Here is a 27879-nt window from a genome sequence, read left to right as displayed (position 1 = left end):
AGTCCTGAAATTCTCTTGGCCCTTCTAAAGAATCCATTAGCTTTTCTTTTACTTTTTGTATGATAACACTTACCTGTGGAAAGTGAGTGACTTTCATAAAAAGATCTTGATACTTTAGTCAGTCCTTACTTCCTAAATATTTTCTATCAATTGCTTGCTGTGTAGGAGGGAGAATCTCTGCTGCAGGTTGAGACTGTGGATGACAGCTTTTAAAGGATATAAAAGTTTCAAGAGGTAGATCTTCGTAGTGAAACCGGATTTCCTTCTCTTAAACCTGCTCTAATCCATTTAGTAGTGTAAACCGGATTTCTGCCTTTTGACAAGAATTGAACAGAAGTCTGGTCTCATTAAATTATAACTTAAACCTCTGTGTGAAAGAAATGTGTTGAGTTCTGCAAATGTTATTTTTGTTTTCTGTAACTTTAACAAAACAATTTTGAATGAATACCAAAAATATTTTACAGAACAGCTTACAGTCACCCAAGAGTATTGAAAGTTATCCAGTGAATAATCCAAGTACCAGAGGGGCCTATTCACACTTGCAGTGCATGCAGTTTTTGAAGATTAGTACTTTATGCCTGTCCTTAGGATCTGGTCCTAGAATGAAGACAATCAGCCAGTGGTCAGAAGTGTTAAAATTGACATGCTATCATTTAGAAAAAGGTGTGTGTGTGGGGGGGGTTGTAGAAATGCTGTTTACACTCAGGTTGTATTCATTAGACCTCTAAAGTGAATCTGTCTTCATATTGTCCTCTCGCTCTCCTTATGTTCTTCTGTTGCTTTGTTTCTGCCTTCATCTGTTGTCTATGCAACTAGCGTAGAGACTGGTGTGATGATCTTGTGAGCTGGAAAGCATTTATATGACAAAGGGTGTTTAAGTTCTGTTAATAAATACTAAGTGTCTCAGTTGTTTACTTTGCTGACCTTTTGATTTTTATAGTACATTCCAAAATAGTTACTTGGTATTTTATAGTAATACTATATGTTTTTACCATAAAAAACCCCCAACCCTTAATAACTCTTCAGACTTTGTTTGCTGTATTTTGCCCCTTCTTCTTTTCCATATGTTATTGATACTCTCCTGTAAAGACTGTTGAGTGTATTTTGGAAGGGATAAACAGAAAAGCCTAAAAAATTAATAAAACAAAACACCGAAAAAACCTCCAAACCCAAACAAACAAACCCCACAACAAAATGCCCACCTCCTCCTCAAATAGCAAAACAAACAACCCCCAAAAAACAGTGGGGGAAAAGATCAGAAAATTTCATGCTGTTCTGAAATACCTGTGATCTTCAATATAAGGTCAGATAACTTCATTTAACTTTGTCAGTTCTCTTGGTTAGAAGTAGAAATGTCAAAAGCAAGTAAATCTGCTTAAGACGTGCTTTCTTAGTTGAAGGTGCATCTGAAGATATAAAAAAGTTGGTATAACTGTTGGTTTTCTTTTATCTTTGTACACAGTTTGCTTCAAAGCTTGGTTTACAGGACACACAAACCATTTCCTTTTAGACGGGAACCTGATGTAGTTGTGTTTAATGCCTTGTACCATCGTGCTGTGTTTAAAAAAAGCCAGGAAGCAGCTTGAATTGAATCTCAAAATATAAGCCTTAAATAAATATGTAGACTTGGATAAATCTTGTTTCAGCTTGATATGTAAAAGCTTTTTCTGTTGCTCAGGCTTCTAAGAGAAACTGAACCTTTAATTTGTTGCAAACTGAATACACATATCTACTTAATCTTACTACAACCTCTTTTGTGTCTATAGTTACCTATGTTGTTTGTATTCATGGAAGAATAAAGCATCTGAATCTGTAGTATATGCTCCTTTTCAATGAGAAGATTCTGGAGGTTTAAATTGCAAAGAACACTTTTTTTAGTAAGAAACGTTAGGATAAAATTGATAATTTCTTTCAACTTTTAAAATTTTAAAGTTCAATTTAGTATGGATTGAAATAACAATTTCTTGCAAGTACATTTGAAAAAGGTGAAAACAGCTAATTACTTCTTGCACATTATTAATTACATTCTTAATTGCAGTCTGCTAACAGACTATGTTTGTAGTTGTTTGACTGAGCAGTGTACTTCATATTGCTTGAAATCAGCGACTCTGAACCCACGTGATGGTGGGTAAAGGTAGCACGTATTTCCCTGAATCTGTAAGGATATGGGAATGTGGGAGAAACCTGACTGCCAGAAGCAGCCAGCTTCTGTCATGCTTCCAGTGCCGATTAAGCTTTCACTTTGTCAGACAGATGCTTTGGGCCTTCACTTTTCCTTTTGCTAATTTCTCTTCGCCTTTGAGTGGCTTGTAAACAGTGTCTTGTAAATCTGCGGGTAATTACATGAGCTTTTGTAATTAGACTTGCAGAGAAATTGACCAACAGCAGAAAAAGCAGCTGTACATGAAACCTCTCAAATGTTAAAGAAAATGCTGTGCTTATTTCTGTTCTTGTCTTTAGGTATATATACACTTTTTTTTTCAGTGCTGGAAAATTTTCGTAGGTTATCTAATCCTTTTTTAAATTCAGGGTGACTGCACTGCATTGTTTGCAGTGATATGATTATAGCCAACATGGAAAATTCCACTTGGAAATCTAATACATTCATTGATTTGAGGGCAGAATGGATATGAAGTAAAAATAATTTAATCACGAAATTCAGCCTTACTGCTGTAGAAATGGAAGTAGGCAGTGTTAAGGAAAATGTGTAAATGCAAAGTTGCTATTTTTGTGGAATTTGGGAAATCGGTTTATATCAGTTCCGTATGTTTCTATAAACAATGGCATGGGGCACAATCATTATGTAGCCCTGACTACTCCTTTCTTCTATCTTCAGAAAACAGTTATTTTTGTAGATAGATGTTTTGAAATTTGGTACATAAATTGTCCAGACCTTTGCAAAAAGTCATACCTTTTCTCTTAAGTCCTTGCTTATTGGCTTAATTGAAAATTCATTTTTTGAGAAATCAGAAAGAAAGGAAAGAACTTAATGGAAAAAATGGCCTTGTTGCAGCTCCTAAGCAGGTGAGATTTCTTTGGAATAGAAGGTTTAATGAAAAGAATTCTTTCTGAAATACTAAAAATTGACGTGTGAAGTAAAAGGGTCATCTTGGAAGTCACACTCTACAGGAGAGGAAAGGAAAGAAGTAGACTGTAACTATCTCTTTTCTAAATACAGTTTGTGTTTGGGAATGTGTTTGTTGGGTGGCCTGCTGAGGAAAAAAACGATAAAAGTTGGAGAGCATTAGTTGGAATTTGGCCTGATGTCTCTTGCAAAGTGAAGTAAAAAGGGTGTAAAAGTCAGTCTTACAGATGACCTTCTGGAAAGGTTCTTAGTTTTCACTAGTTTGAATACTGTGTATGTCAGTGTTCTTCTCTAGGCCATAGAGACCTTATCCATTGTTTTCTGCTGGTGTTTCTGCATTAGTGGAAATGGTTTTAGAGTATCAAAGAGGAATATGTAACTGTGAATCAGGTCTGATGTAGCCCTCTGCCTCTCCCTGAGTGTGTGGAAGAAAAAGTTTGTGGAGGGTGTGGAACTGGGGAAGGATTGGAAAAAAAAATCTGCAGTTTTCAGTTTCCAGTGGGTTCAGATTAATAAATTAAGAAGCAGGCAGATGTAACCCTTCTGGTGTTGTGTGGGAATAGCTGTGTGTCTGCACACTGCATTCATACCCTACCACACCTGTCTGAAAGAACTGAATTTCTCTGCATTTACTAAAACCTCAAAAAATTTGCAGTAATTTGAGCTACTCAGAACTACTTACATTGTGACACTCACCCTTTCATTTTATGAGTTTATTGCATGAGCAACACACATAGATGTAAAATGTAAAAAAACCCTAAATTTTGCATAACCTTGGTAAATTACTTTGTTTTTTTCTCGATAGAGCCATATTTATTTTTTCAGTTGTTCTATAGATTGTTATAGAAAGCAGGGGGTCTTAGGTACTAAGAAGTGTGCAAGTTAGAATAGTTGTTTTCTTGGCTTAAATAGTGATAGGCAGTGATAGCTTCCTTTAAAAAGCGAAGGACCAGTCTTCTGAGAGAAGAGATACTGAGATAAAGAACATTTTTCCTTTCCTTCTTAGCTGTCACTTGTGCAGGCCTAATAGAGTGTACAATCTCTTGATCAGTTTATTCACCTCTATTTTCCAGACATTTATGCATTGTTACATGTTTGTCAGGTCCTCTGAAACGCTTTGTTTCAGACATACTTTGCTATTGTTTGAGCTTTGAAAGCTTTTCTGAAAGGGTTAATCTTCCCCCCATTTTTGATTTTCTATATGTTTTAGACACTTTATTTCAGAGTCAAATTTCTAAAAAAGAAAAAAAAAGGGAGAGCTCCATGCTGCATTCAGAGCTAAAACATTTGGCGTGGGGCCGAACTTGGTGCCTGTAGCCCATATCACACTTCTTACTAGTGGCTTCTGATAATTGTAGCAAAATTTCTCGATAAAATCTACAATATGTCACGAAGCTGACTGACTGTTTTGTATCAGGTTTGGAAAGCGAAACATAAACTTAGCATTTCTTTGTGTCAAATCCTTAGGTGAGCTCAGTGGCAGAATCTGTAATGATTTGAACTGATCTCAGTTGTTTTCTAAGGGTCATAAAATAAAGCGGCTTTGGCATCCTCTGTGTAGTCGTTAGCTCCTGTTTCTGAGTCACTTGGCTTATCTCCAAAATCTACTTATGTGGGGTTTTTTATTTATTTTTTTCTTTGCCTGTTTTGTTGGTAACAGTAGGAATAATAGCTGCGTGAAGGACAGTAGCTTATTGAAACTTTTTTTTTTTTAAAGTTCTATGAAATGCCCTTGGATTGACAAATGGTTTTACTTTGTCACAACTAATGAAACTAGTAATTATCTGTATTATCTTTTCAAATTTTTTATAAGATGTTTCTTTTGAATTTGATGCAGTTTTGATTGTGGTGCTGCTTCATGTGTCATATTTCATGTTAGGATTTTAGATTTGCTTTCACCAAGTGATATACTACATTTGCTTTAAAAGTCAAAAGTTTTAGATTTGTTAAGTTAGTGGTTTGCCCACAGGCTCTGAGGTGCTATTAATTCCTTCTATTAGATTGAAGCAATACTTGTTTCAAATTGCTTGTATCAGTTACTAATTTGAACATTAAAATTACATAAAAATCCATAAGTTACTGCTATGATTTCAAAGCAGAACACTCAATACCGTGATTTCATAATTGTTTTTGATCTTGTTTTCTTGGCTTTACTTTTTCCCCTATACATGTAGCACTAACTACTGCAACCCTAAACTTACTCTCTGTAGGATCCTTGCTTCATCCAATGTAAATCAGAACAACATTGTCTTTTTTCAGCAACTCAATGCTTTCTGTAATCTTACTCAATTAATTTGTCTCAGTTTCTAACCTGTGTTCCTCTTGGATTCCCTGTGCCTCTTCATTCAAGTCCTCCTTGATTTTAGTCTAAAGTTTAGTGCTTCTCAGTGGCATTCAACAGCTGGGATTAGAGACAAAAAGGATACTTGTACCCCGTGTCTGTGTCCTTGAGAAAAAACAAGCGCTTCAGATTTATCAATTAAACTTCAGGTTTTTATTGTGCATGCTTTGTTTGGAGTACTTTGTCTCCTTTGAAATTCCTTTGTTTTGTGTATATATACTTGGTTTAGTTTCATAAGGATATTAGGTAACACTTCTATGACATCTGGTTATCCTCTCCAACCAAGACACTATTTCAAAGTAATGGAACATGTGCACTGAAAAGTATTACAAAATGGATGATTTTTTTAAAGCTTTACTATCAGAAATAGGAGATCCAGTTTAGCAGCACTATATCACAAATTCCGTCCTTGTCTGGGTGTAAAAGAAAATGTTACAAGTGATCAAATAAGAAAATGTTTTAGCAATCGAATTTACAGTCTAATTAAACTAACAGATAGTCCGTGGTTAGAAGATGGACTTGTGGTAACTGGTAGTTCCTGTTATGAAACAATACGTGTTTTTCTGAATTTCACTTTCAGCTGTCTGGAACCTAGAAATAGTTCAGAATATCTACCCTGTAGAATTGACTGAAGTGCATTGATATGTTTTGTGGAGATAATGTCATGTCTTCTGATAGTATTTCAGCCCTAGAAATTTATAACTTGAAGTGTGCATGTTTCTGCATCTGTTTTGTGTGTTTGAATATTCTTGAGAATTTGAGTATTCTCTACAGATAAATCATATCAAGTACAGAAACATATCTGAAGATGTTTTTTCAGCTAATGTAGATTCCTCTCCTGTCCCACAGTGTAACTTTCTCTGTGAAAAGGAAAATGTGCTAAGAAGTGCATGAAGTTTGTGCTTGCTTTTATTTCTGTTTTGAGTTCTTTTGATGTGAAAAGGTTTTTTAATGTATTTCACCACTTTGCTTTAAATTATGCCACTAGAAGAATACCATTTCAGTTGCTTTAAAAAAGCCTAGTGGTACCCAAGTTGTGCAGATACATTAGGGGAATTTAGCAGTCAGAATTTGTGTACAGAAGTACCTGGAAATATTCCCCAAACTCTTATGTTTTCTGAATACAACACTCATGAGCACAGCTGGAAAATTTAGGTTATGAGTGGAAAATTGATTTTAGGACTTCAGTGCCCCTTGGGAGCACAACTTTTTAGTTTGAAATTACTTCTCCTTTTTTTTGAGATTTTAGTAAAAGTGGAGAAGTGCAATAAAGGAAGGAGTAATATAAATTAAAAATTAGAGGAAGTGTTTATGATGATGGTAAGAGCTACATTTCATGTTACTCTGATTCTATGTTCATGTACTGTTCTCTTTCAGTTCTTCAAGACAGAGTAGTGTGTTTGTGTTTTAACATTATAATGAGCATCACAGTTTATTCAGTTTAAGCAAAGGAGTGATCAAGTATGGTTATATTATTAAACAATGATAAGTAGAAGGCTTTAACATTCAAACATTAGTAGCATTTTCATATTTGTCACGTTTGTCGTGAGTGTTTACTCCTATCTGGAAGAAACAGTTCAAAATTATTTTTAAGGCAGGGTGGCCAAAATCTACAAATTTTTTGGGTTGGTTGGCAGCAGAGAAGTTCTGAGGTAGAGAATATCACATTTATAACTTGAATAAGGGCTGTTACTGCATTTACATGCTTTGTTTTATGATTGTGATAAGTGATTTAATCCTTAACAAATTTGTATGAGGTAGCTGCAAAGACCTCATTGTATTTGACCCTGGTCTTCTGAAGAGATTAGTGCGTGCTAAACCGGAGCAGCCTCTTGACTGACTGTTATGTTGCTTCAATTTAATTTTTCTGATAGTAGTTGTCTTTCTTGTCCAAGCTCTTAGGACTGTGCATTGCTTTACTCCTTATATTTCAGCATAGATTTTTTTCATGAGTCTTTCAATTTGTTTTATGTTGCATGCAATTTGCCTTAGCAGTAGTGCCAACTTTGTTTTTCTTCTTTTTGTCTTCCGGCATTCTTTCTTACATTCCCCTTATGATCGCAGCAAAATGCTAGTCTTATCTGATTGAGATTACAGCTCAGGACTTGAATATTTTTTGGGCACTTATGACAAGACTTGGGAACTGATTTTGTTGTCTTTATTTTTTATGGTGTTCAAGGGATTTAGAATAGAATAACGAGAGAACAGCCACCTTTTTTCTGCATGCATTTTGTTTTCTCCATTTCTATTCCTGTGTATTTATTTGTATATGCTTAGGGCTGAGGTCTTTTAATGGTTTCTGTAGCACCTTGTGATCCTTCCTTTATTTTAACAGTAAGAATGGAACCTTCCAGTTAGTGTTTTAGCACTGCTGCAAAATGTAATGGCGTATGCTTTTTGATTGCCTGTTTCACCTTAAAGACACTGTCAGTTATTTCAATGTAATTTCTTTCTGATGTGGAGTCTACCTGACCAATCAATACTAACCTCTTCTGATGCTGAATCCAGTAATGCTGGTCTGGCTTATTGGTCCGTGAAGTGTATTTTCCTGTCTTCAGGCTCTCAGGAGATACATGGAGAAGATTCAGTCACTTTTTAATGGCTGAGTTTCTGCAAAGGAGCTATTCTAGAAAAAAGGTCTTATTTGGAGCACCCATTTTTCATGTGCATTCTCTCTAGAACCACTGAGGAAATGCAGTAAGCAGTGAGGATCCTGTCAAAAAATTAGTTCTTGCCGTTTTCTCCTTCAAAATGCCCCAGGGTTCTTTGTTGAAATGCTGTAGTGATTGTCTACGTAGAACCAACTGGACGTGGTTAGGGGGAAGAGGGTAGTGCCATAACTAGGAGTGCTAATGGGAGAGTGTCTGGCACATTGGTGTTAGACTGCCATGCAATTTCAGCAAACATGTTAGTTATACGTTTTTGTTATTTGTTATTCAAAATTTAACGTCTGTGGCTGCAAGAATGGGATGCAGGAACTTAGCTGAGATGAATTTTTCATCTACCAGTACTTTCTGTTGCTAGCAGCTTAATTGATGCAAGATGCAGTCCTGCCTGGCCTTTGGTTTCTGTTCTGTTTGGGAGATAGCTTTCAAGGATTTGTTTTCTTACTATTCAAAATTGAAGCTGTACATGTGTGTTGCTTTTTATTGACATAATATCTTGCCTTGGCTGTAAGAATTGTCAGATGTGCCATAATGTGACATTGTTTGTCAAATAAATTACAACTTAAGATTTTTTTTTTTAAAATTCCATAACTATGTAGAAATCTTACTTAACTGTGCTTTTTCTCTGCTGTGAGATGCCTCTGAAGCAGAAAAGCTTTCCTGATCAATATATAAAGCTTGGCTCAGAGCCTAGTTAAGTATTACACTGAAATTTAAAGTTTGGGGCAGTGGACATCAGCAAGAAATGAACATCTTACACGTTAAAGACCAGGACAAACCAATGCATTCCTCCCCCCCAGTAAATCCCAAAATATTTCACACTTGCTTGAATCTAAAACTATGAGGGAAGGGACTGTGTGTTACAATTTATAACTTGGTCCTGCCCCCGCACTTGGCAAACTGAATTGCCTACTGTCTGCTGCTCTGTTTTACAAAACTGAGTAATTTGAATTCAGCGTACTTTGAAGTCATGGAGACTATGATGCAGGATTATACTGCCTTGTTTGTTACCTCTTGTACCAGGCACAAGGGCTTGGTGACATTTTTGGATTATACTATATTATCAGAAGGGTAAGTTCCAAGCTTCTGAACATCTGCTGGTCTGTCTCTGCCTAAATGGATTCTCATAGTTTCGTCATGAATCTGTTGCGTTACCTACATGTCACCTTAATTCAGCTTTTCCACACTGTATATCCTTTAAGTCTTGATGAATTTTCTCTATCATGGCATATAAGCAGAGTATGTTTTGCTGTCTAGTTTTGTGAATTTTTGTGGGAACAGAATGCGTACGGTCTCCCTGTCTGCACATCCCTGCTACTTTTATCTCTTATGAAGTATCAAATTGTTTTAATCAGCTGAATTAATCTTCATGAGAAGAAGGCCCCCAGTGCCTGTAAAGACTACTCTTTTTCCCTTCTTCTTAATTATGAAAAGCTGATTAACCAATCTGCACCCATAACACTGAAATTTTGTAACTAATTTACCTTTTGAGTCTCCCTAGATATTTTGTTTTTTACTCTCTCCTAGTGTCATACTATTGCTGAAACAGGAATAGCATTTCATTATCTCTTTGGTAAGTTGAAACACTGAGAATTTTATTTGTACAAGACTGCAAAGCTACTGGTGACCTTATAATAGATAAGACATAACCTCATAACACATAGAATGTAATAGAATAAAACAGAGATGTCAAAATTTTGTCTACCAGTACAATTCAAAGATTAAGTATGAAATGATTGTAGTATCTGGATGGACCCTGTCTAATTATCAGTAGCTCTTACCAAGCAGATATCTGATAGAGATGGCCTTGGTGTGTTGTTCACAGGTTTGTTCAGCAGGTAACCAGTGCCAGGAAGCTGTGTGTAAGAAGAAATACTAATGCTGATGTAGCATGCTGACTTTCTGAATGGTGTAATATAATTAATAAAAACATAATCGAGTAATATGGTGAATTAGTGTTGCAGTGATGCTGTTGAAGATTTTAGTAATTTGTAATGACTTGATTGTGAAGCCATCCCACAATATATACTGCTTCCTTTGCTATATTCTAAAACGATTGAGCTAACAAAAGTTGAATGGCATTCTTTGTTGGTGATATCTTGGCCCCTTTGAGACAAGAACGAAAGAAAGAGAAAAATCAGACTAAACGCATCACATTCTAATACATCATTCTTGTTTCTAATTTCTTATTTGCTTTGTCTTTTCTTGAATTTTTGCTCACAGCTGTATTTAAGTACCCTTCCTAAATAGATGAATGATAACAGAGTAACATGTTAACTTTGTTTTACATTGTAGTAGAAAGAAAGAAAAAAGGAATCTTCAGAGCATTTAAAAATACACAGTGTAGTGGTTTGGTAATTGAATAGAACAGCTACATCTAGTGTGAGACACTATAGAAGAGGAGGTAGATTGCCATATAAAGGGAAGTAATAAAAAGTTTAGATAGTCTTAGCCATGACAGCAGGTCTTGGCCATAAGCTTTGCTGTAGCTTTTGCTAAACGCAAATGCCAGGATACTCAGGCTGAACTGTAGAACGCTTAAATATATGACAGGGACTTGAGTCTTGGGCGCAGATGTATCTTGAGATTGCTCAGGGCTAGCCTTGGCGCAGGAAGTGGTGTGTTTAGAACAATCATAGTTTGAGGGTGTGTGAGGAGGTATTCTTCAGTATGACACTTAGTAGTAAAAACATTGAAATAGCCTTGACAGCATAAGGATTTTCCCAGCTTGATGTGGATGGAGTTGTGTCTGTGAATTATTTTTGCTTCAGTACTAAATACTTCCAGATCTGTCAGGGACTAGCTGTGGTATTTCTTGGTGAATTCAAGTCCTCTGTGTGAAATTTTTGCCACTTGTTTCAGATCTTCAGATCTAGATTAGGCAGCTAATAAAAATGGAGAGGAAAAAAAGAGGTCTGTGACCACTTCAGTCTGGAGGTAGAAATCTCTTCAGATAGAAAACCACGTGCTTGTGTCACTTACTATTCTTGCTTGTCTCTTGATACTGCTGTTTTCATGAGAGCCATACAGTGAATGGTAGCTGCTCTTAATGGAAACTTCTTCTGTTATCAGTATTAAAGCCTATACTTACCAGCCTCTGCAACCAAAACCATATTTTCTCCTCAGAGCTGTTTTCAAGCTTCTATGACTTCAGAAACTGCATAATACTTGTTGTCCCAGTTGGTATTGCTTTTTTTTTTTTTTTTTTTTTTTTTGGTGGAGTGTGTCTTTTTGGTTTTAGGTTTTGTTTTGTTTTGTTGTTTGTTTGTTTCTTTGTTTTTTCTTTCCCCAAGATGTGTGTTTCCCACAAGATTATTTCTTGGATTACTCATCTGTTAAATGAAATAAGTCTCTGTCTCTTTTTGCTTCCACACAATTTTCTGCATGCCACCTAAAAAGCTTACCACAGAATTATTTAGGATCCTTCAATTTTTCCTTTAGCTGTCCTTATTGACGTGGATCATGTTGGCCTTTGCAAGGAGCTAGTTTTCTGACTGTAAGTTTACTGACATTGGCAGAAGGTTTCTGTTTTTATCAGCTGAAATGCAATACTAAAGAGCATGACATTATGATGCAAAACCTGTGTGCCTACAGTCTAATGTCTCTAGTGACTTCAAATGCTCTATATTGAACTTTTCCATAGTGAAAGAACTAGGTTCTTTGGAGCTTTTTGAAATGTCTTGATCTTTGTTGGATCTTCACATGTCCTGATGATAAACTGTCATCCCTACATGGGAGGTATTACATGAAGTCTACCCTGATTGTTTTGTGCTAAAAAGTGAACTGTTAATATATTCTGATTCAGAATGTTATATTGACTGGTGTCATTGAAGGCACAGCCCACATAAACATTTAATAGTCTGAACTCTGAGTTTCCTTTTTCACAGGAGTAATTAATCACATCAATTTAGATATACGTTTTTGCTTCTGAAATGGTATTGGTGCTGAATTGGGGTTTTTCCATGTGTTAAGTATGTTTGTGCCAACTCTCAACTGCTTCTGAAAAGCATTCTGAAGGAGAGACAGGAAAGAAAGAAAAAAAACTGCCAGTAAAAGAAGATTTCCATGTTTCTCAGTTAAGTTAAGTAAAGGATCCCATATTAGATTAGTTAATAACCTTAATATGGGAGAAGGTAGGGTCTTTGAATCAGCACTTTTGCTAGGTAATATCCAGATTACGCTGACCCTACCATTGTTTCCAAACTGTGTCAGAAAGTAGTCCTTTTCAAGCATCTGTTGTTAATGATATAAAATTTGATGTTAGATTATAATGTCAAGGGCATTGAGAAATTTTAAAAGAAATTGTTAAAGAAGTGTTAAGATCATGCAGCCTTAGTTCTTACTGCTAATTTTAGTCCATTACACCAGCAATTTAATGGAATGTTACCAAAATACATTACCATCAGCAGAACAGTCTTCTGCAATTGTAACCAAGTGTTTAGGCAAGTGTTGGATAACTACTTTTCTGTAAAGCTGGGTTCTATGAATTAGAGCTAGTTTGTGCTATTGCATTGTTTTGGATTTGGTGAATTACAATGTAATCCTCCCATGGTGGCTGTAATGTTTGATTATTTCCACCAGATCTTTTTGAGTTACAGGGCTGGTTCTGTCTGTGTCATGCCAAAAGTAAAAGCCTTTTTGTTGAGGAAGTGTAAAAACTACTTTTATAGAAATGCTTTTTGAAAAACAATTCTTGAGATCTTGAAAATATTTGTAGAGTTGAACAGTACTGTATTTTCATTTTAAGAATCCTGTGAATATCTTTTCAAAATAGGAGCTATCTTATATTTTTAAAATATTGTGACTTTTTTTCAGAGAAGACTCTTAGGAGAATTGTGTATTAGCTCTGAAAGAAAAAAGAAAAAAGAAGGAAAGAAAAAAAGTCTTACAAATTTTCATCCTCTGATTCCTGTGATTAGAGCAGGCTCTTCACCCATATCTTCTCTCCTTCAGACACATACCTGAAATAGCAGACTGAAGAGTTCATACTTACAGCACTGAGGGGCTTTCCAAATTGGAACGTTCCTAGAGAGATTGGGACAGAATATTTAAAATATCTTGGGGAAGAAATTAAATGTCGCTCATTTGTCTCTTGGATATTAAGCAGGTAGAGGATTTGGAACTATTATCTCATATCGTGGAAAAATCTCTTGTTGTATTGCACATGTAATGAAGACTGTCAGGTTTCAGATTTTTGTTGAGCTGAATGCTTTTTCAGGTTTTGCTTTCTAAGAGAAAATACTTACCTTTTACCTGTGTGAGCCTGATCTTTTTCAGTTTTCTCAGGCAAAGACATTAATCTCTGTTAGGTAAAAGTCTCTAGAATTTAAGGTTTTTTAGAATTATAGGTCTGGGTGGAGAATATGAATCTAAAAACATCTTACTTCGCTAGAGGAGATTTTGATGTTTGTGTTGAAGCGTAAGTTGGGTGGATGGCTAGTGGATTGGGGTTTTTGTGTTCAACTCCATAATTTGATACAGAAAATGTAAGATAATGTTTATACCTTAGAATTGTGAAATAAATATTTAACTTTATAAATGTGAAATAAATGTTTAAGTGTGTGTATCTAGAAGTGAAGTAGGCACTTAGTGTATGTGTGTGCATATGTGGATTTATAGGAGACAGCATCATTAAATGTGTGTGAATAATATATATATAAAAGCCTCAAAAGGCTGCGTTTTAAAACAAATGCCTAATTTTCTTTCTGATTTTTGTACAGTGGTACTACTTAAATTGATTTAATAAAGTTTTTTCAAAGTTAGTGAAAATGCAGTTCAGTTAAATACTCTCCCTCTCCCTTCTCCAACATCCTCCATTCCATCCCCTCCACGATCCATTGCCCCCCTTTCCTCTGTTCTTCTTCCCCTTTCTTCATTCACTGTCAGGAAGGGACGCCTCAGAAGAGTCATTTCAGCTCAGCACGCCACCGTCAGAGACTAGTGGAATCATCAGCTACAAAAGTGAGTGCCTTTATTGAAGGACCATTTCTAAAAGGGAATGTTGTGCCACCAGAGGATTTATTAAAGAGAAGCTCTGTGTGCTTTGGTGGGAGATTTAAGTTATTTTTACTCATCTACAAGTGATATAATCACTATGTCTGAAGGTGAACTTCAGCACTGAATTGATTCCTACTCAAGTGCAGTAGTTGCTTTTCAACTTAAGAAAATTGTGGGGAGATTTTGTTTGTATCTGCAAAGTGTAATAGAAACTGTATGAAAAGTTCCACTTGCTTTTATCAGTTTGTGTGATGTCTTTTTGTAAATCTATGTGCAGTTCATTTGTCTCATTCTTAAATAAAAGGCTTTCATTGAATTAAAAATTGACAAGGATATGGAAAATAACCAAATGCTATTATCAAGGCTATGAAGCAATACAAAGTTTCAGAGTAAAAAGACTGACATCAAAAGATGATATGAGCAGATAAAATAGCAGTACTTGCTAGTTCATAAGGCTGTTCCACCTTTTTAGAGATGTACTCAGGAAATGTGGTAGGTTCAGTGAGGGTGGTGTTACTATGGAACTTCTAATAAAAAAAAGTATATAGTGCATATTTTAGAGTATCAATGTTTGCCTATATTTATTTTGTGCTACTTTTTTGTGAGATTCCAGAAAATAATGAAACTGTGTATCCATTACTGCCACTGCCTGGAAATCCCATTTTTTGCTTTATTTGAGATATTGCAGAATTGATTGCAGTATTTACATACAAGTTTTGATACAGGTTGAAGTACCTGTGGGAGTAGCTCTGAGACAGCAGTCCTGGTTATGAAAGAAAAGCCCTGATTTTATATTTTATCTTACATTCGAATTAGGATTCCAAGTAATTTTTTCTGTTTCTATATGTGTTAATTCATTAGATATTAGTAATGTTGCCTTTTACCATTTCTTTCAGCATGTAACAACATTATCAATACTAAAATATCCTTTTGGAGTTCTGAGGGAAGGGCATTTTGGGGTTTAAAGAAGCAAAAGTAAGTCAAACACACACACAGAATATATTTGTGTATATACACACACATAGATCAGCCTGTTCTCTTGACCAGCCACTTTGTGGGTGCATTACTGTTTACTAGAATGACTCCAAGTAATTTCCGCAATATGTAGAGCTTCAATGTGTGAAGGAAAAATATCTGCTGAAGCGCAATTCTGTGCATGTAAGTGTGCTAGGTTTTGCTCCCTCCTCTTACCTAGTTTTTCTGCATTTTTTCACCATGTCCCAGTTCTCTACTGTGTGTCTGGATATACCTTGTCAAAGGTAGGTGTGCTGTCAAAACCTCATTGTGGTAGCTACAGAGTAACCTTAGTATTTGCTCTTCTGTTTTATTTGGGACAGAAGGACCAGAAATTGTCTCGATTGGTGTTTCTAGAGTCCTAAGACACGGTTCTGTAGTGTTTTTGTTGCTGGGAGAACATCCTGAAGCACTGGGAGCAAGTCAGCAGCTCAGCTCTGCTGGACACCAGCCCAGCATCCAGAGGAGGGCTGTTACCACAGACCGCATCAGCTCCACCTCTCCCCCTACAATGACTGCCAGCAATTTCACCATGACCATCTGCTTAGAAAAGACTTCTCAGCACATAGGAAGAACATTTCTCTGGTTTAGTGTTTTGTCTTGGTTAAAATGTGTCTGGAGAGAGAAAGAAGAACAGCAAAGAGGAGAGAGGGAAGGAGAGGCAGGAGAAGAGAGAAGGCAAATAAGAAGCACTTCTTCAGTGCCAGTGGGAAAGAAGAAAAAAAACTACGAATTCATAGTTCTCCGTCATCTGCAGGTCACATACCTTATCTCCTCCCTTGCTGTCCAGACAAGAGACTGGTGAAAATCTGGAACAGTAGTCTTCTGAGTCCTGTTTTTTGGTAACATTTCACTGAGTGGGCAATACCTAGACAGGACGAGCCTATAAAACTAACAGGCACCTGTACCCATCTGTGCTGATAGCCATGCCTTCTCTTCCTGTTCTCTGGTAACATTTCTCAGTGAAGAATAGATGCCATGCTTTATGTCCTAAGTGCATGTGATTTTTCTTCTCACCCACCCACCACCCTTGCTGTGTTCTTGAAATCAACAGCTGAAAGAACTGTACATCCATGGTTTGGTTGAGGTAATTTGAGATATTAATTTCTGTTTGTTTCCTCCTCCTTCCTGCATGCCTTCTGCCTTCTTTTGTGCATGGGTCACATGCAGGGGCTTGGATGACGTGCTTTGGGCTCATGGAATCAATAGAATTGTCAAAGTTGGAAAATGCCTCAAAGATCATCAAGTTTAGTTGTTAACCCAGCACCATATTCACCATTAAACCATGTCCCCAAGTGCCATATATACTTATCTTTTGAACCCTTCCAGGGATGGTGATTCTGCTGCTTCCCTGGGAACCTTGTTTCACTGCCTGACCACGCTTTCAGTGGTGAAATTGCTCCTAATACTCAATCTGAACCTCTTGTGACACAACTTCTGTCTAACACTTCAATGGGTTTCAAGTCAGGGTCAGACCCCACTCAGGTTGGCCCAGCTGATGGAATGTAGAATCTGGATTTGGCCTTGGCTTCTCATCTCAGAAAGTTTTGGAATAGCTGGTGGTTATAGGACAAGGTGGCGTAGTTTGCTGCTCTACATGGGCATGTCCTGGAAGCGGACATGAAAATTGTGAGAAGGCTGTTGTTAATGTATTTCTTAAGGACTTTTGGGGATGTACTTTATTATTACTCTATCAGCTGAGACTACTCAAGAAAAGGAAGGAAGAGAAATCTGTCCTGAAGCAGGTATTGCAGCTGTCTGTGTGCTGATTGAAGGAGAAACCCTGAGCAAATTTGCACTGTTTAGCAAAAGGAGGGAAACACTGTGTTCCTCAAAGACATACCTGTGTTCCTAGGACATGCTTATGCTTCAGGCGGTATGAAATCCTCAGTATTTACTACTTATATCTCTGTGAAAGTAAAGTAGGGAAGTGCTGTTAGTACAGAGCTTCTGAGAAATAAACTGTGTCTTTCCTTTGTATTCCTGCTTGCACTTGGAGAACTATTGTTTTCTGTCAGTTACCTGCAGACTACTGCAAGTCAGTAGGAGTGTCATCAGAATCCATCTTTCCTCTTCTGTAGCATGATCACCCTTACCAGTAGTTGCTGTGACAATCTGACCAGCAAGCACTCTGCTTGAAGGAAACCATTTGTAAAACAGCTGATGAAGAAAGCCCACAACTTTCCCTCATGAAATTTGGGAAAGTTGAACTCCAGTCATTTCAAAAGGTAACAGCAGTGCAGCCTATCTCCCAGACCTACTAATGACTTGAGCTGCACACTGCTTGTCTCTCTGCAGACACAACTGCTGCAATGCGTTTGACAGCCTCTACCACTTGGGCCTATGGGTCATTGATCATTCATTCTTGGGCTATGGGGGAGCGAGGATGCTCTCCTGATCAAGACTGGGAATATGGTTGAGAGTCAGTTATGCAGGTGATTCCAGAGTAGAAAGCTGTAGAAAGGCAGAACTTCTGCAGCTGTTTGTTTTGTCACACTCATTTATTGCCTCAGGAAGAGCTCCCAGTTGTTCCTGGTGGTACAGGTGCACAGAAGCCTCATGGCCGTCTTGTGCTAAAACAAGGACTATTTTGCCTGCTTTTAGACCAAAGATGGCAAATTGCCATCAACAAATCTCACATACTTTTCTTTAAGCTTGTTAATTCAAGCATACTACAAACACACACACTAAACATACTGCACCACACACACACACACTACATACACTACACACACAATCCGCCCCCCCCCAAAAAAAAACCTAAACAAACTTGTTACTTTGAAAATATTGTTTTGTATCTTGGCACTGTAAAGACTGATGGGATCCCTTTTATTCCTTTTGCCTTCCTGTGCAGCAGCTGTTTGCCCAGGTGGCAGGATGTAATGGAAGCTCTGTCTGCACAGCTTGCAGGGACTGTTGCCTGTAATCAGGGATGCTATTTGGGCTTGGGGCAAGACCATCACAAACTTGTAAAGGAATAGTGATTTTGTGCCTGCATTCTGCTGGGCCTTGTTTTGGTGTTTAATTCTACATGTCCTGAGTTTCCTGCATCTGCTTCCTAACCTCATGGTTATGGGAGAATGATTGTATTAGGGAGACTTGGAAGCAAGGCTGTGTGTCTCATTAAGCAGCAGCAGTGCTGAGTGAGTCAGAGGACACTGAGGTACAAATTACCCAGAAGATCTTTTTTTCTGTGGTCATCTGACTGCAATGATTCACTTATGTCTCCTTGTCCTGGACCTTGATGAAGTGCATTTCTGGGTCAGTGATTTGGGTGACCCAAAGGAGCAGGGGACACACTGTATTGACTTAGTGAGACTAATGTTTCCTGAGCGGAGAGGATTGTGGCCTGTCCTGTCAAAAGAGAATAGAGTTGTTAGGATATGGTGCTGTGACCGTGGCCAGCTATGAGCTCATGTTTGATCTGATGCAAATCATGGAAAGCTAAACTTCAAACAGTTACACAATCATAGAGTAGTTTGGATTGGAAAGGACCTTAAGATCACTAGTTCCAATTGTTGTCTGATAGGCAGCCACGTCTTCTGCTAGACCAGAGCTCCATTCAGCTTGGCCTTGAACGTGTCCAGGGATGGGACAGCTAAAAGTTCTCAATCTACTCCAGTACCTCACCAACCTCACAGGAAAAACCTTTTTCCCCAGTACCCATCTAAACCTGCCCTTTTTCAGTTTGAAGCCAGTACCCTTCATCCTCTCACTACATGACCTCGTAAAAAGCTGTTTCCATCTTTCTTAGACTCCCTTCGGGTACTGGGTGACTGCAATTAGGTCATCCTGAAATCTTCTGTTCTTGAGGCTGAACAGTTCCAATTCTCTCAGCCTTTTTTTCATAGGAGATGTGCTCATCCTTCTCGTAATTTTGATGGCTTCCTCTGGACTCGGTTCAACAGGTCAATATCTCTACTGTGCTGAGGACCTCAGAAAGAGCACAATATTCCAGTTGGGGTCTCACCGGGGCGGAGCAGAGGGGCAGAATCCCCTCCCTGCCCTGCTGCCCACACTGCTCTGGATGCAGCCCTGCACACGTTTGGCTCTCTGGGCTGGGAGTGCCCATGGCTGGGTCATGTCCAGCCTCTCACCCACAGCACCCCCAAGCCCTTCTGGGCAGGGCTGCTCTCAGTGTGTTCATACTTAAGCTTCATACTGGGGGTTGCCCCAGCTCAGGTGCAGGACCTTGAATTTGGTGCTGTTAAAACTCATGAGATGCCCATGGTCCCACTGCTCTAGCCTGTCCAGGTCTGTCTGGATGGCTTCCTGTTCTTTATGTGTCTCAACTTCACCACTCAGCTTGGGGTCATCTGCAAACTTGCTGAGGGTTCACTTGATTCTTTTGTCATTAAGGATGATATTAAATAATGCTTAAGGACCCCTGAGGGACATTGCTTGTCACTGTCCATTGGGATTCTGAGCCATTGATCACTGCTCCCTGCATGCGACTGTCCCAACCAGTTCTTTATCCATGTAAGTCTACCTACTTCTCCCATTAAATCCATCTGTCTCCATTTTAGAGAAATGGGTGTTGTAGGAGATGGTGTTGAAGGCCTTAGAGAAGTGCAGATAAATGATACCTGTGACCCTGTACTTGTCCACTGATGTAGTCACACCATTAAAAAAATGTGGAGTATAAAAGATGCTGAGACACTGTGGATTCTGACTTGTCTGCTTGACCTGCAAACCAGGGTTGGTTCTCAGATACACATGGAAGCAATATAGATTTTTGCTGTATTGCATTGTGTTAAATTATTTACATTAGCTGGTAGTGCCTTGATACAGAAGCTTAATATAAAGGGTAGCTGGTTAATTTGTTTGCTGCAGCTTCTTAGTGGGTAGCAAATGTGGACACACAGGTAGACAAAGTTAAAGAAAGTGCTGTAGTAGTAATGATCTGAAAGACGAAATAAAACATGCATTTATAAAGCTGTGAAACTTAACAGCTGAATAAAAATCAATTTGATATGGGAGCATGGAATTGAGAAAGAATTACAATGGAAAGCATTCCGACAATTTTCAAACTTCTTTTGTGTTTCAGTGCATAAATAAAGCTGTATTCAGATTAGGCTGCAGGTGTAAATTGGGAACATCTGTCTAACAATTAAGAAGGTTATTCAGAATTTTGTTAGCTTGGAAAAAACCACTGTAGAAGAATTAAATAAAGAGAGAAGACATTTCAGCACAGATCATTTGTTTGCTTTTACACACGTTCTGGTGTGAGTACCCTGTATCAATTAATTACAATTTTTCCCTCAACTTCATAGTCTTCCCTCAGTTCATACTGAACAATTTCTGCAGAAGTTGTTTTTGGTTGTTTTTTTTTTTTAATCTGATATTTGCTTGCTTATAAAGTAATTTCTGAATTTAAACCAGTAATTTATTGTACTTTTTGAGCTGGTAAAATTTTCCTACAACTGTTTTCTTTGTCTTAGTGGCTCATGATTTGTAATTGTAAAGAAAATTTGCTGTTGAGAATTATGTCTCTACCTGTTTAACCTAGACTGAAGGTCTTAAACAGTTGAGAGATCTCATTAAAAACAATGATTTATATATGGCTATTTAATAAATGGCTAGATGGATTAGCTGCTATTTTATATCTTTAGGGACTCCACCTTAAGTGTGTTTTAAACCTACACTCCTAAAATTCTACTGCTTTTTACCATAAAATCAACACAAATCAGAGTCTTACTGTAAGAATAGGCTATTAGTGTAATGTGTTCTGCTCAAATAAAAAAAGAAGTCATCTAGTAGGCAGGGGAGTGAAGAGAATGAAGCACTCCCTAGCACTGCTCTGTGGCAACAGCTGACAGAAGTTTGATTTGATGGCCAATTGATTGCTAGAAAGTTATGTTTACCAAAGATATAAATAGAAACAGAAGATATGTTACAGTCAAATATTATGGGTGGATCCTCCCTGGCAAGTTAAGTTTGTTTTCCTTGTAAAATTATTATCCTGACCAAGTCAGTCTGTCAGTAGTGTAATACGTATTGCACTAGATAGGTTTAGTAACATTCTACACCAAACTGGGGAAAAAAAATCCACAGTACTCCATTTTCTCCTTACTAAAATTTTGGTTCTATACAAGGCAATACCAAGTTATAATTAGATATTTTCAGCTGTTACTTCAGATGTGTGATCTCCATCTCAGTGTTGCTTGCATGCTTTCCAGTTGGTTAAAAATAAAAGTAGCTGTGGCAGAAATAGTATTATAAATAGCTCGGCTAGAATAAATGCTAGTATGTATGCAAAAAAAAATTACAGAAGTGTAAAGTCTGTCTTAAAATATCCTTAAATTAGTCAGCATGTAACCTAGTTTAGGTGTGGAATGCACACACAAAAAAAGATTGTGGAGTGGAACCAAATTGTGAGCTAGATTTTGAAATGTCTGCCTAGAACTAGGGTGGGGGAAGTGTTGGGTCACACCAGTGTTGGAAAGTATTTCAACAATACTGAAATAATGCTTGTGTCTTCAAAAAGACAGATTTTTTTTTCCCACAGGGAACTGGGAAATTTCACAGGGAATTTTATTCACAGAATGATGTAGTTTAGGAAAGATCTTTAAGATCTTTTTTTGTTAGTGCAAATCTTTGACTGATCACCACCTGCTGACCAACTAGTGCTATGTCTAGTAATTTCTTAAACATCTCCAGGGGTGGTGATTCCATCACCTCCTTGGGCAGCCTATTCCAGTACTTAACAACCCGTTTCTTTCTGATGTCCAACTTGAGCCTCTTCTCGTGCAACTTGAGGCCGTTTCCTCTCATCCTGTTTCTTGTTGCCTGGGAGAAGAGGCTGATCCCCACTTGGCTACACCCACCTGTCAGGCAGTTGTGGAGAGTGATAAAGTCACCCCTAAGCCTCCTCTTCTCCAGGATAAACAATCCCAGCTCACTCAGCTGCTCCTCATAGGACCCACTCTCTAGACCCTTCACCAGCTTTGTTGCTCTTCCCTGGATACACTGCAGTATCTCAATGTCTTTCTTGAATTGAGGGGCTCGGAACAGCCCCTCCAGCCCCTGCTGCAACAATCCCTGCCTTGCTCCTGCTGGCCACACCATTGCTGATCCAGCCCAGGATGCCATTGGCCTTCTTGGCCACCTGGGCACACTCTGGCTCATGTTCAGTCACTGTCACCAGCGCCCCCAGGTCCTTTCCAGGCACTTTGTCCCAGCCTGTGGCACTGCCTGGGGTTGTTGTGACCCAAGGGCCTTGTTGAACCTCACACCATTGGCCTCAGCAATGATCCAGCCTGCCCAGATCCCTCTGCAGAGCCTTCCTGCTCTCCAGCAGATCAGCACTCCTATGTAACTTAGTCTTAATGAACTGACTGAAGGTACACTTGGTTCCGTCACCCAAATCATTTGTAAAGATTTAAATAGCATTGGGGCCAGTATTGAGCCTTTGGGAACCTCACAAGTGACTGTCTGCCAATTGATTGTGACACCATTATCCCTAAAATTGTGGTCAATTGGTGTACAGTAGGCCAATCTCACACACAGAGCCCAGGTATTTGTTTCTTTCATGTTTCTGCTTAGATAAGAGCTGTGTGGTACATATGCAAAGCTAACACTCATTCTTGAAACTTTACACTGTATATTCTCTTTGGCAAACAGAGGCATATTGGCTACAAGTTACCTAGTTCTCATATTAATTAGTATTCTATGTTCTGTTAGTTGAATGATTCTCTTGTGTCTCATGCTGATTGGTCTGCATGCTGAGTTTTGCTCTTCTTTTGAGTCAGTGGATTTCTTGATCCGTGAGTCGAATGTCACAGTCGCCCCCTGCCAAACTGCCTTTTACCCTGTTGTCTCGAGTGCAGCTGCAGATTGAGCTCGAGTTCACCAGAGCCTGAGGCCAAGAGGCTGTGAACTGGCACCAATCCCTTGCACTACAAAGTGCATGAGGCTCTGTGGCATCGGCCAGGTAACAACAGAGAGCAGCAGGAGCTGATAACTCAGCAGAAAGTCCCCAGACTTGCACAGGCTGTAAAAACCCAGGTGATCCTTTGAGGCTGTGAGGCCTGTTCCACAGCCCTTTCCTCATTGCCTGTAACTCTTGGAGTGAAGCATTATTCTGACCCCTGAGATATCAGCACCATTCATCACCACTCTATGGGCCCAGCCACCCAGCTGGTTTTTAACCCACTGAAGAGTGCTCTTGTCCAAGGCATGGGCTGACAGCTTCTCCAGCAGAATGCTTTGGGAGACGGTAGGCTCCAAAGGGTTTGCTGAAGGGAGACTACATCCACAGACTTTCTGTCATCCTCTGGGGCAGGTCATCTTATCATAAGAGGAGATCATGTTGGTCATGCAGGAGCTGCCTTTCCTAAATATATGCTGTCTGAGCCTGATCCCTTGGATGTTCTGTATGTGCCACGTGATCACATTCAAGGTCATCTGATAAGCTTCCTAGGCACTGAGGTACATCACTATGCATGTACTTATTTTACCTACTTATTGTGGGTAAGCACAGGAAACATGGTTTAAATAAATGGACAATGGCTGAAATGTCCAAATGAAGAACGAATGCAGAACTCAGAGGGTCAGGATCAGGGCAGTAGAATCCAGCAGTCAGTGGTGTTCCCCAGGGATCACTACTGGGTCCAGCCCCACTCACCTTGTTTTTCACTGGCCTGGATGAAGGGATCCAAGGCACCCTCAGCAGGTTTGCTGGTGACACAAACTGGGGAGTGGCTGATACACCTGAAGGCTCTGCTGCCTTTACCTTGGTAGGCTGGAGAGCTGGAGAGAGAGAACCCTAATGAGGTTCAACAAGGGCAAGGGCAGGGTCCTGCAGCTGGGGAGGAAAAACCCCAAGTTATTATAACACCAAGCTGGGCCGCCTTGGTGGAGCTCAAGGTGACAATGAGCCAGCAGTGAGTCCTTGTGGCCAGGAGGCCCAGTGGGATCCTGGGCTGCACTGGGAAGAGTGTGGCCAGCAGGTCAAGGGAGCTGATCCTCCCCCTCCACTGGGCCCTGGTGAAGCCACACCTGGAGTGCTGCATCCAGTTCTGGGCTCCTCAAGACAAGAGGGACAAGGAACTCCTGGAGAGGGTCCAGTGAAGGGTCACGAAGATGATGAGGGGTCTGGAGCATCTCTCTTACAAAGAGAGACTGAGAGAGCTGGGCCTGTTTAGTCTAGAGAAGAGAAGATAGAGGGCATCTCATCAATGTATATAAATATCTCAGAAGTGGGTGCCAAGAGGATAATGCCAGACTGTTTTCAGTGGTGCTCAGTGACAAGTGAGGAGCAATGACACAAGCAGTTTCACCTCAACATAAGGCAGGACTTCTTTACATTGAGGATAGCAGAACAATGGAACAGGCTGCCCAGAAAGGATCTCCCTCTCTGAAGACATTAAAAACTCAGCCAGACATGTTCCTGGATGTAACCTACTCTAGGTGACCCTGCCTTGACAGGGAGATTGGACGAGATGATCTCCAGAGACCATCCAACCCTAACTATTCTGTGATTTTGTCATCTTCACTAATGAAATTAGCATGGAAGACTCACTGGTGCTTTCCCTGACTCAAATATCTTGGTGGTGTGACTGCGGAAAAAGTGAAAGCTGATACATTAGCCTGCCAGTTTAATCATCTAAATCAGTATATGAACTGAGAGGAATTCTTGATATTATTCCTTCTTGCAGACTTACTTTAGGACTGGCTTGTCTCCTTTTGATTTAAAACCATCTAGGAAGAGTAGAGAAAAAACTATTGTTTGCTTTCTTTTACTTTTGTTTCATATTGAATAGATACAGATCTGAAGGTGCATTTTCTTCTATCTTTTTGTTTTGTGAGGGTCTTTTGGACTAGTCGCACAAGAAATCTATGCCTTTGGAAAGTTCTTCCCGTTAGTTAGCAGATATTTCATGACAGAAACTTGCAGACAAACATATTAGACAGAGATACAAATTCGAGTGACCTTCACTGGTCCTGTTAGACCTTATTAAGCTGATGTAAATAGGATTATCAGTCAAAGGTAAAAGGAAATTTAAGAAATGTAATGTTTGCAAAACTTAATACAGTTGCTGATGTGATTTAGTGTAGTTTCACATGAAACTATCATTTTGCCATATTGGACAAGGAGGGGAATGAGACTGTCTTTGAAATGGCAATAAACCGAAAAGACTATCTGGGTCCTAATCTCATTTGATCTAGAGTGTTAGTAGTCCAAATAAAAACTATAAAATATACCTGACTTTATTGCTAGCTCATATAGAGGGATCAGGTAATGATATAAATTGTAGAAAAAGATTTATCACAGTTACATGTTTGTTTTTTTATGTAAGAAGAATTGTCTGTCCACTGTGTTTTTTTAGCTGAAAACTGTGTCTAGCATGAAACAGTGGTTTATGCCAAGAGTTCAGAAATTCTTACACACAGTGGTATGACACTAGACTAGTAAATTGTATTGTATATCAAAGATTATTCCAGTGAAATCATCAGTATTAGGAAGCTAGGGTTGTGCCTCAGGGTAGTTGCTGCTAGGCATCTGCATTAGAGATTTTAAGCCTGAGATTGATACAGTAGATGTGTTGTTGCACACATTTTGATGCTTTCAGATAAAAATATAAACAGCATACTGATAAGGTTTGTGTTACATTCCCTTGCTGATAGGGAAAGGAATATTTTAAAAAAGCATTGAAACACCCAGATGAAATTTTTTCCTGTCTTCCTATGGTGGATACTCAAAATTGAGATTGCAGCTAATTAGATAACCTGGATAACATCAGCAGGGAGAGCAGTATAATATCAATATGGATCATGGGATTTTTGTTGTATTATCTTTGGGAGGTTGAAATCAATTTTTCTCACTTTGGAGTGTGTGTTGACTAGTAATTGAATATTTGTGTAACAGTTCATGCTGGTGGTGTCCTCTTGCCTACCATATGGGAAGAGGAATAGTGACAATAGCCTTCTGCAGTTCAGCAGCAAATAAGTATGGCAAACAGACAGGACAAGGCAGGACATGTAGGAAAGGCCCATCAACAACTATGTTTTGATTAATCTGGTTTAGGGGATCTTCAGATTTTTCAGGGTGTTTAAAGCCCTGTAAGAAACCAAACTTCAGCTGAAATTGAACAAGCTGGAAAATCAAGTGTTAGGAGAAATGTGTGACTAGAGTTTTGAAGTGAAAAAATGAAATGTGCATTTTGACTAAGCTGCTTTCAGAAACAGGATTAATATTTACCTAGTTGGTTTCCAGGCAGTCTCACTTTTTCCAGTGTAACCCTTGCTTGAGAACTTCCTTTCACATCAGTGGAGTGTATTTCTCCAGTAAGTTGTGTGGGATCAGCTGAACTGATCTAAGGTGAATTTATAAAAACTGATTAAAATGTCAACATTAAGCAAAATCTCTAATTTTGAGATTTTTAATTGCTTAAGGGGCAGAAGATCTGGTATCCTTTTTCTGCAAAAGAGGTATCTTTTGAAAGTGAAAATGTAATGTTTTGTTGCTGTTCCGTGTGATTTTTCTGGGTGAAAAAGTGAGTTACTTGTGCCTTTTGTTTCTGGTTTTCCCCAAGTATTTCCTTTATGTGTGAAGAGCAGCTGCAGAGCTCAGCTCTGTGGGTCTGAGAGTGAACATTGTGGGCAAAGTAGTGCTTTGACCAAACTCCATGACTCAATTCCGCTGAGCTTAAAACTTAGTTCCAGTGAACTTTCCCCTTCTGACTTAGCCACCTCCAGCTGATGATTGTAAACATGTTAAGATAGAGCAAGGCCTGTATTTTGCTAGTGCTATCAGTCCTGGATGAAAGAACAAATGTATTGATTTTTTTAATCCCTTCTGTCCTGTGCAAAATGACTAATAAAAACTGTTGCAATCAAAACCTGAGTGTAGGCAAGTCTCTCATGCTGAAGGCAAGATTAATAATTTTATCTTATAGTTACTGATTTCAACAAAAGTCAGCAGCAGCTTCTGAATTAATACAAAATATGATTTGCATCTGGGGAAATTAAGGCATCTAGATTCTTGTGGGCATAATGGTCTTTAGGAATTACGTTGTCAAGAAGTGTTGATGCTGGCCATTGTGTGCAATGCCACTATGGTAGTGTTTTTTCTTTTGCTCTTGAATAGTAGGCAAAATCCTTTCTGGTATGCCAGTATAAAAACGCTGTTTTCTGTTTGATGAAAGAACCTACAGATTCAAACAGAACTTAGAGAAATCACTGACTTTAGTTAAACCATTGATTTAAGGTTTTCCAGTTCTGGTTAACTGTGTAATTGCTTATAGTTGTTTAAGTAAACACTTTTACCAGTAGCTGGCATTTATGTCTTGTGTGACTTTTTTTCCTTTTTCATCTCCTTTTCCCTTAATGATATGATAAGACTTTAAAACTCTAATGATAGGAATATTCATGTGAACTTGGCAGCTGGAATCTGTTGAGTGTTGGTGTTTCAAACACTTTGCAGTCCATGCATTTTCTCCATTAGTCATGTGGTGATGTACTGTGCCAAGGGGTGAAATAAACTGTAGGACAGCAGGTCAGAATGAAGCATAGATTTTCTAACACTGAGTTAGACTACATGTTTTTGTATACTTGGAGGTGGAGAGTTTGTTCATTCAGAGTTTTCACATTTTTTTCTTAAAGAAACATGGTTTCAGTTGTTTTTTTTTTTTTTTTTATTGAGCTAAGAATGCAATGTAGTGGGCAACAATCTCTTAAGTACTATTTTTCTACTATGTTTTACTGTGAATTATTTGAAATAAGGAAATATACCACTAGAAAATGAATGCAGAGATTTACAGAGTTAATATTGG

At 38.6% G+C, this 27879-nt stretch overlaps 1 protein-coding gene across 2 annotated transcripts in view; it reads left to right on the top strand.

Moving 5' to 3' along the window:
• MAST4 (microtubule associated serine/threonine kinase family member 4) overlaps positions 1-27879 on the top strand; it is a 270348-nt gene that overhangs the window by 92333 nt on the left and 150136 nt on the right. Inside the window, exon 4 of one of the 2 annotated variants that reach the window (XM_088157186.1) lies at positions 13979-14053. The exons of the other annotated variant lie outside the window; for it this stretch is intronic. Coding sequence (XP_088013312.1) covers positions 13979-14053 — 75 coding nt within the window. The remainder of the gene's footprint in view (positions 1-13978; positions 14054-27879) is intronic. 2 annotated transcript variants of the gene reach the window in all.

The sequence above is a fragment of the Sturnus vulgaris genome, chromosome Z (assembly GCF_052056855.1).
Source record: "Sturnus vulgaris isolate bStuVul1 chromosome Z, bStuVul1.hap1, whole genome shotgun sequence".
NCBI lineage: Eukaryota > Metazoa > Chordata > Aves > Passeriformes > Sturnidae > Sturnus > Sturnus vulgaris.
This window is presented reverse-complemented; position numbering and strand designations above follow the sequence as displayed.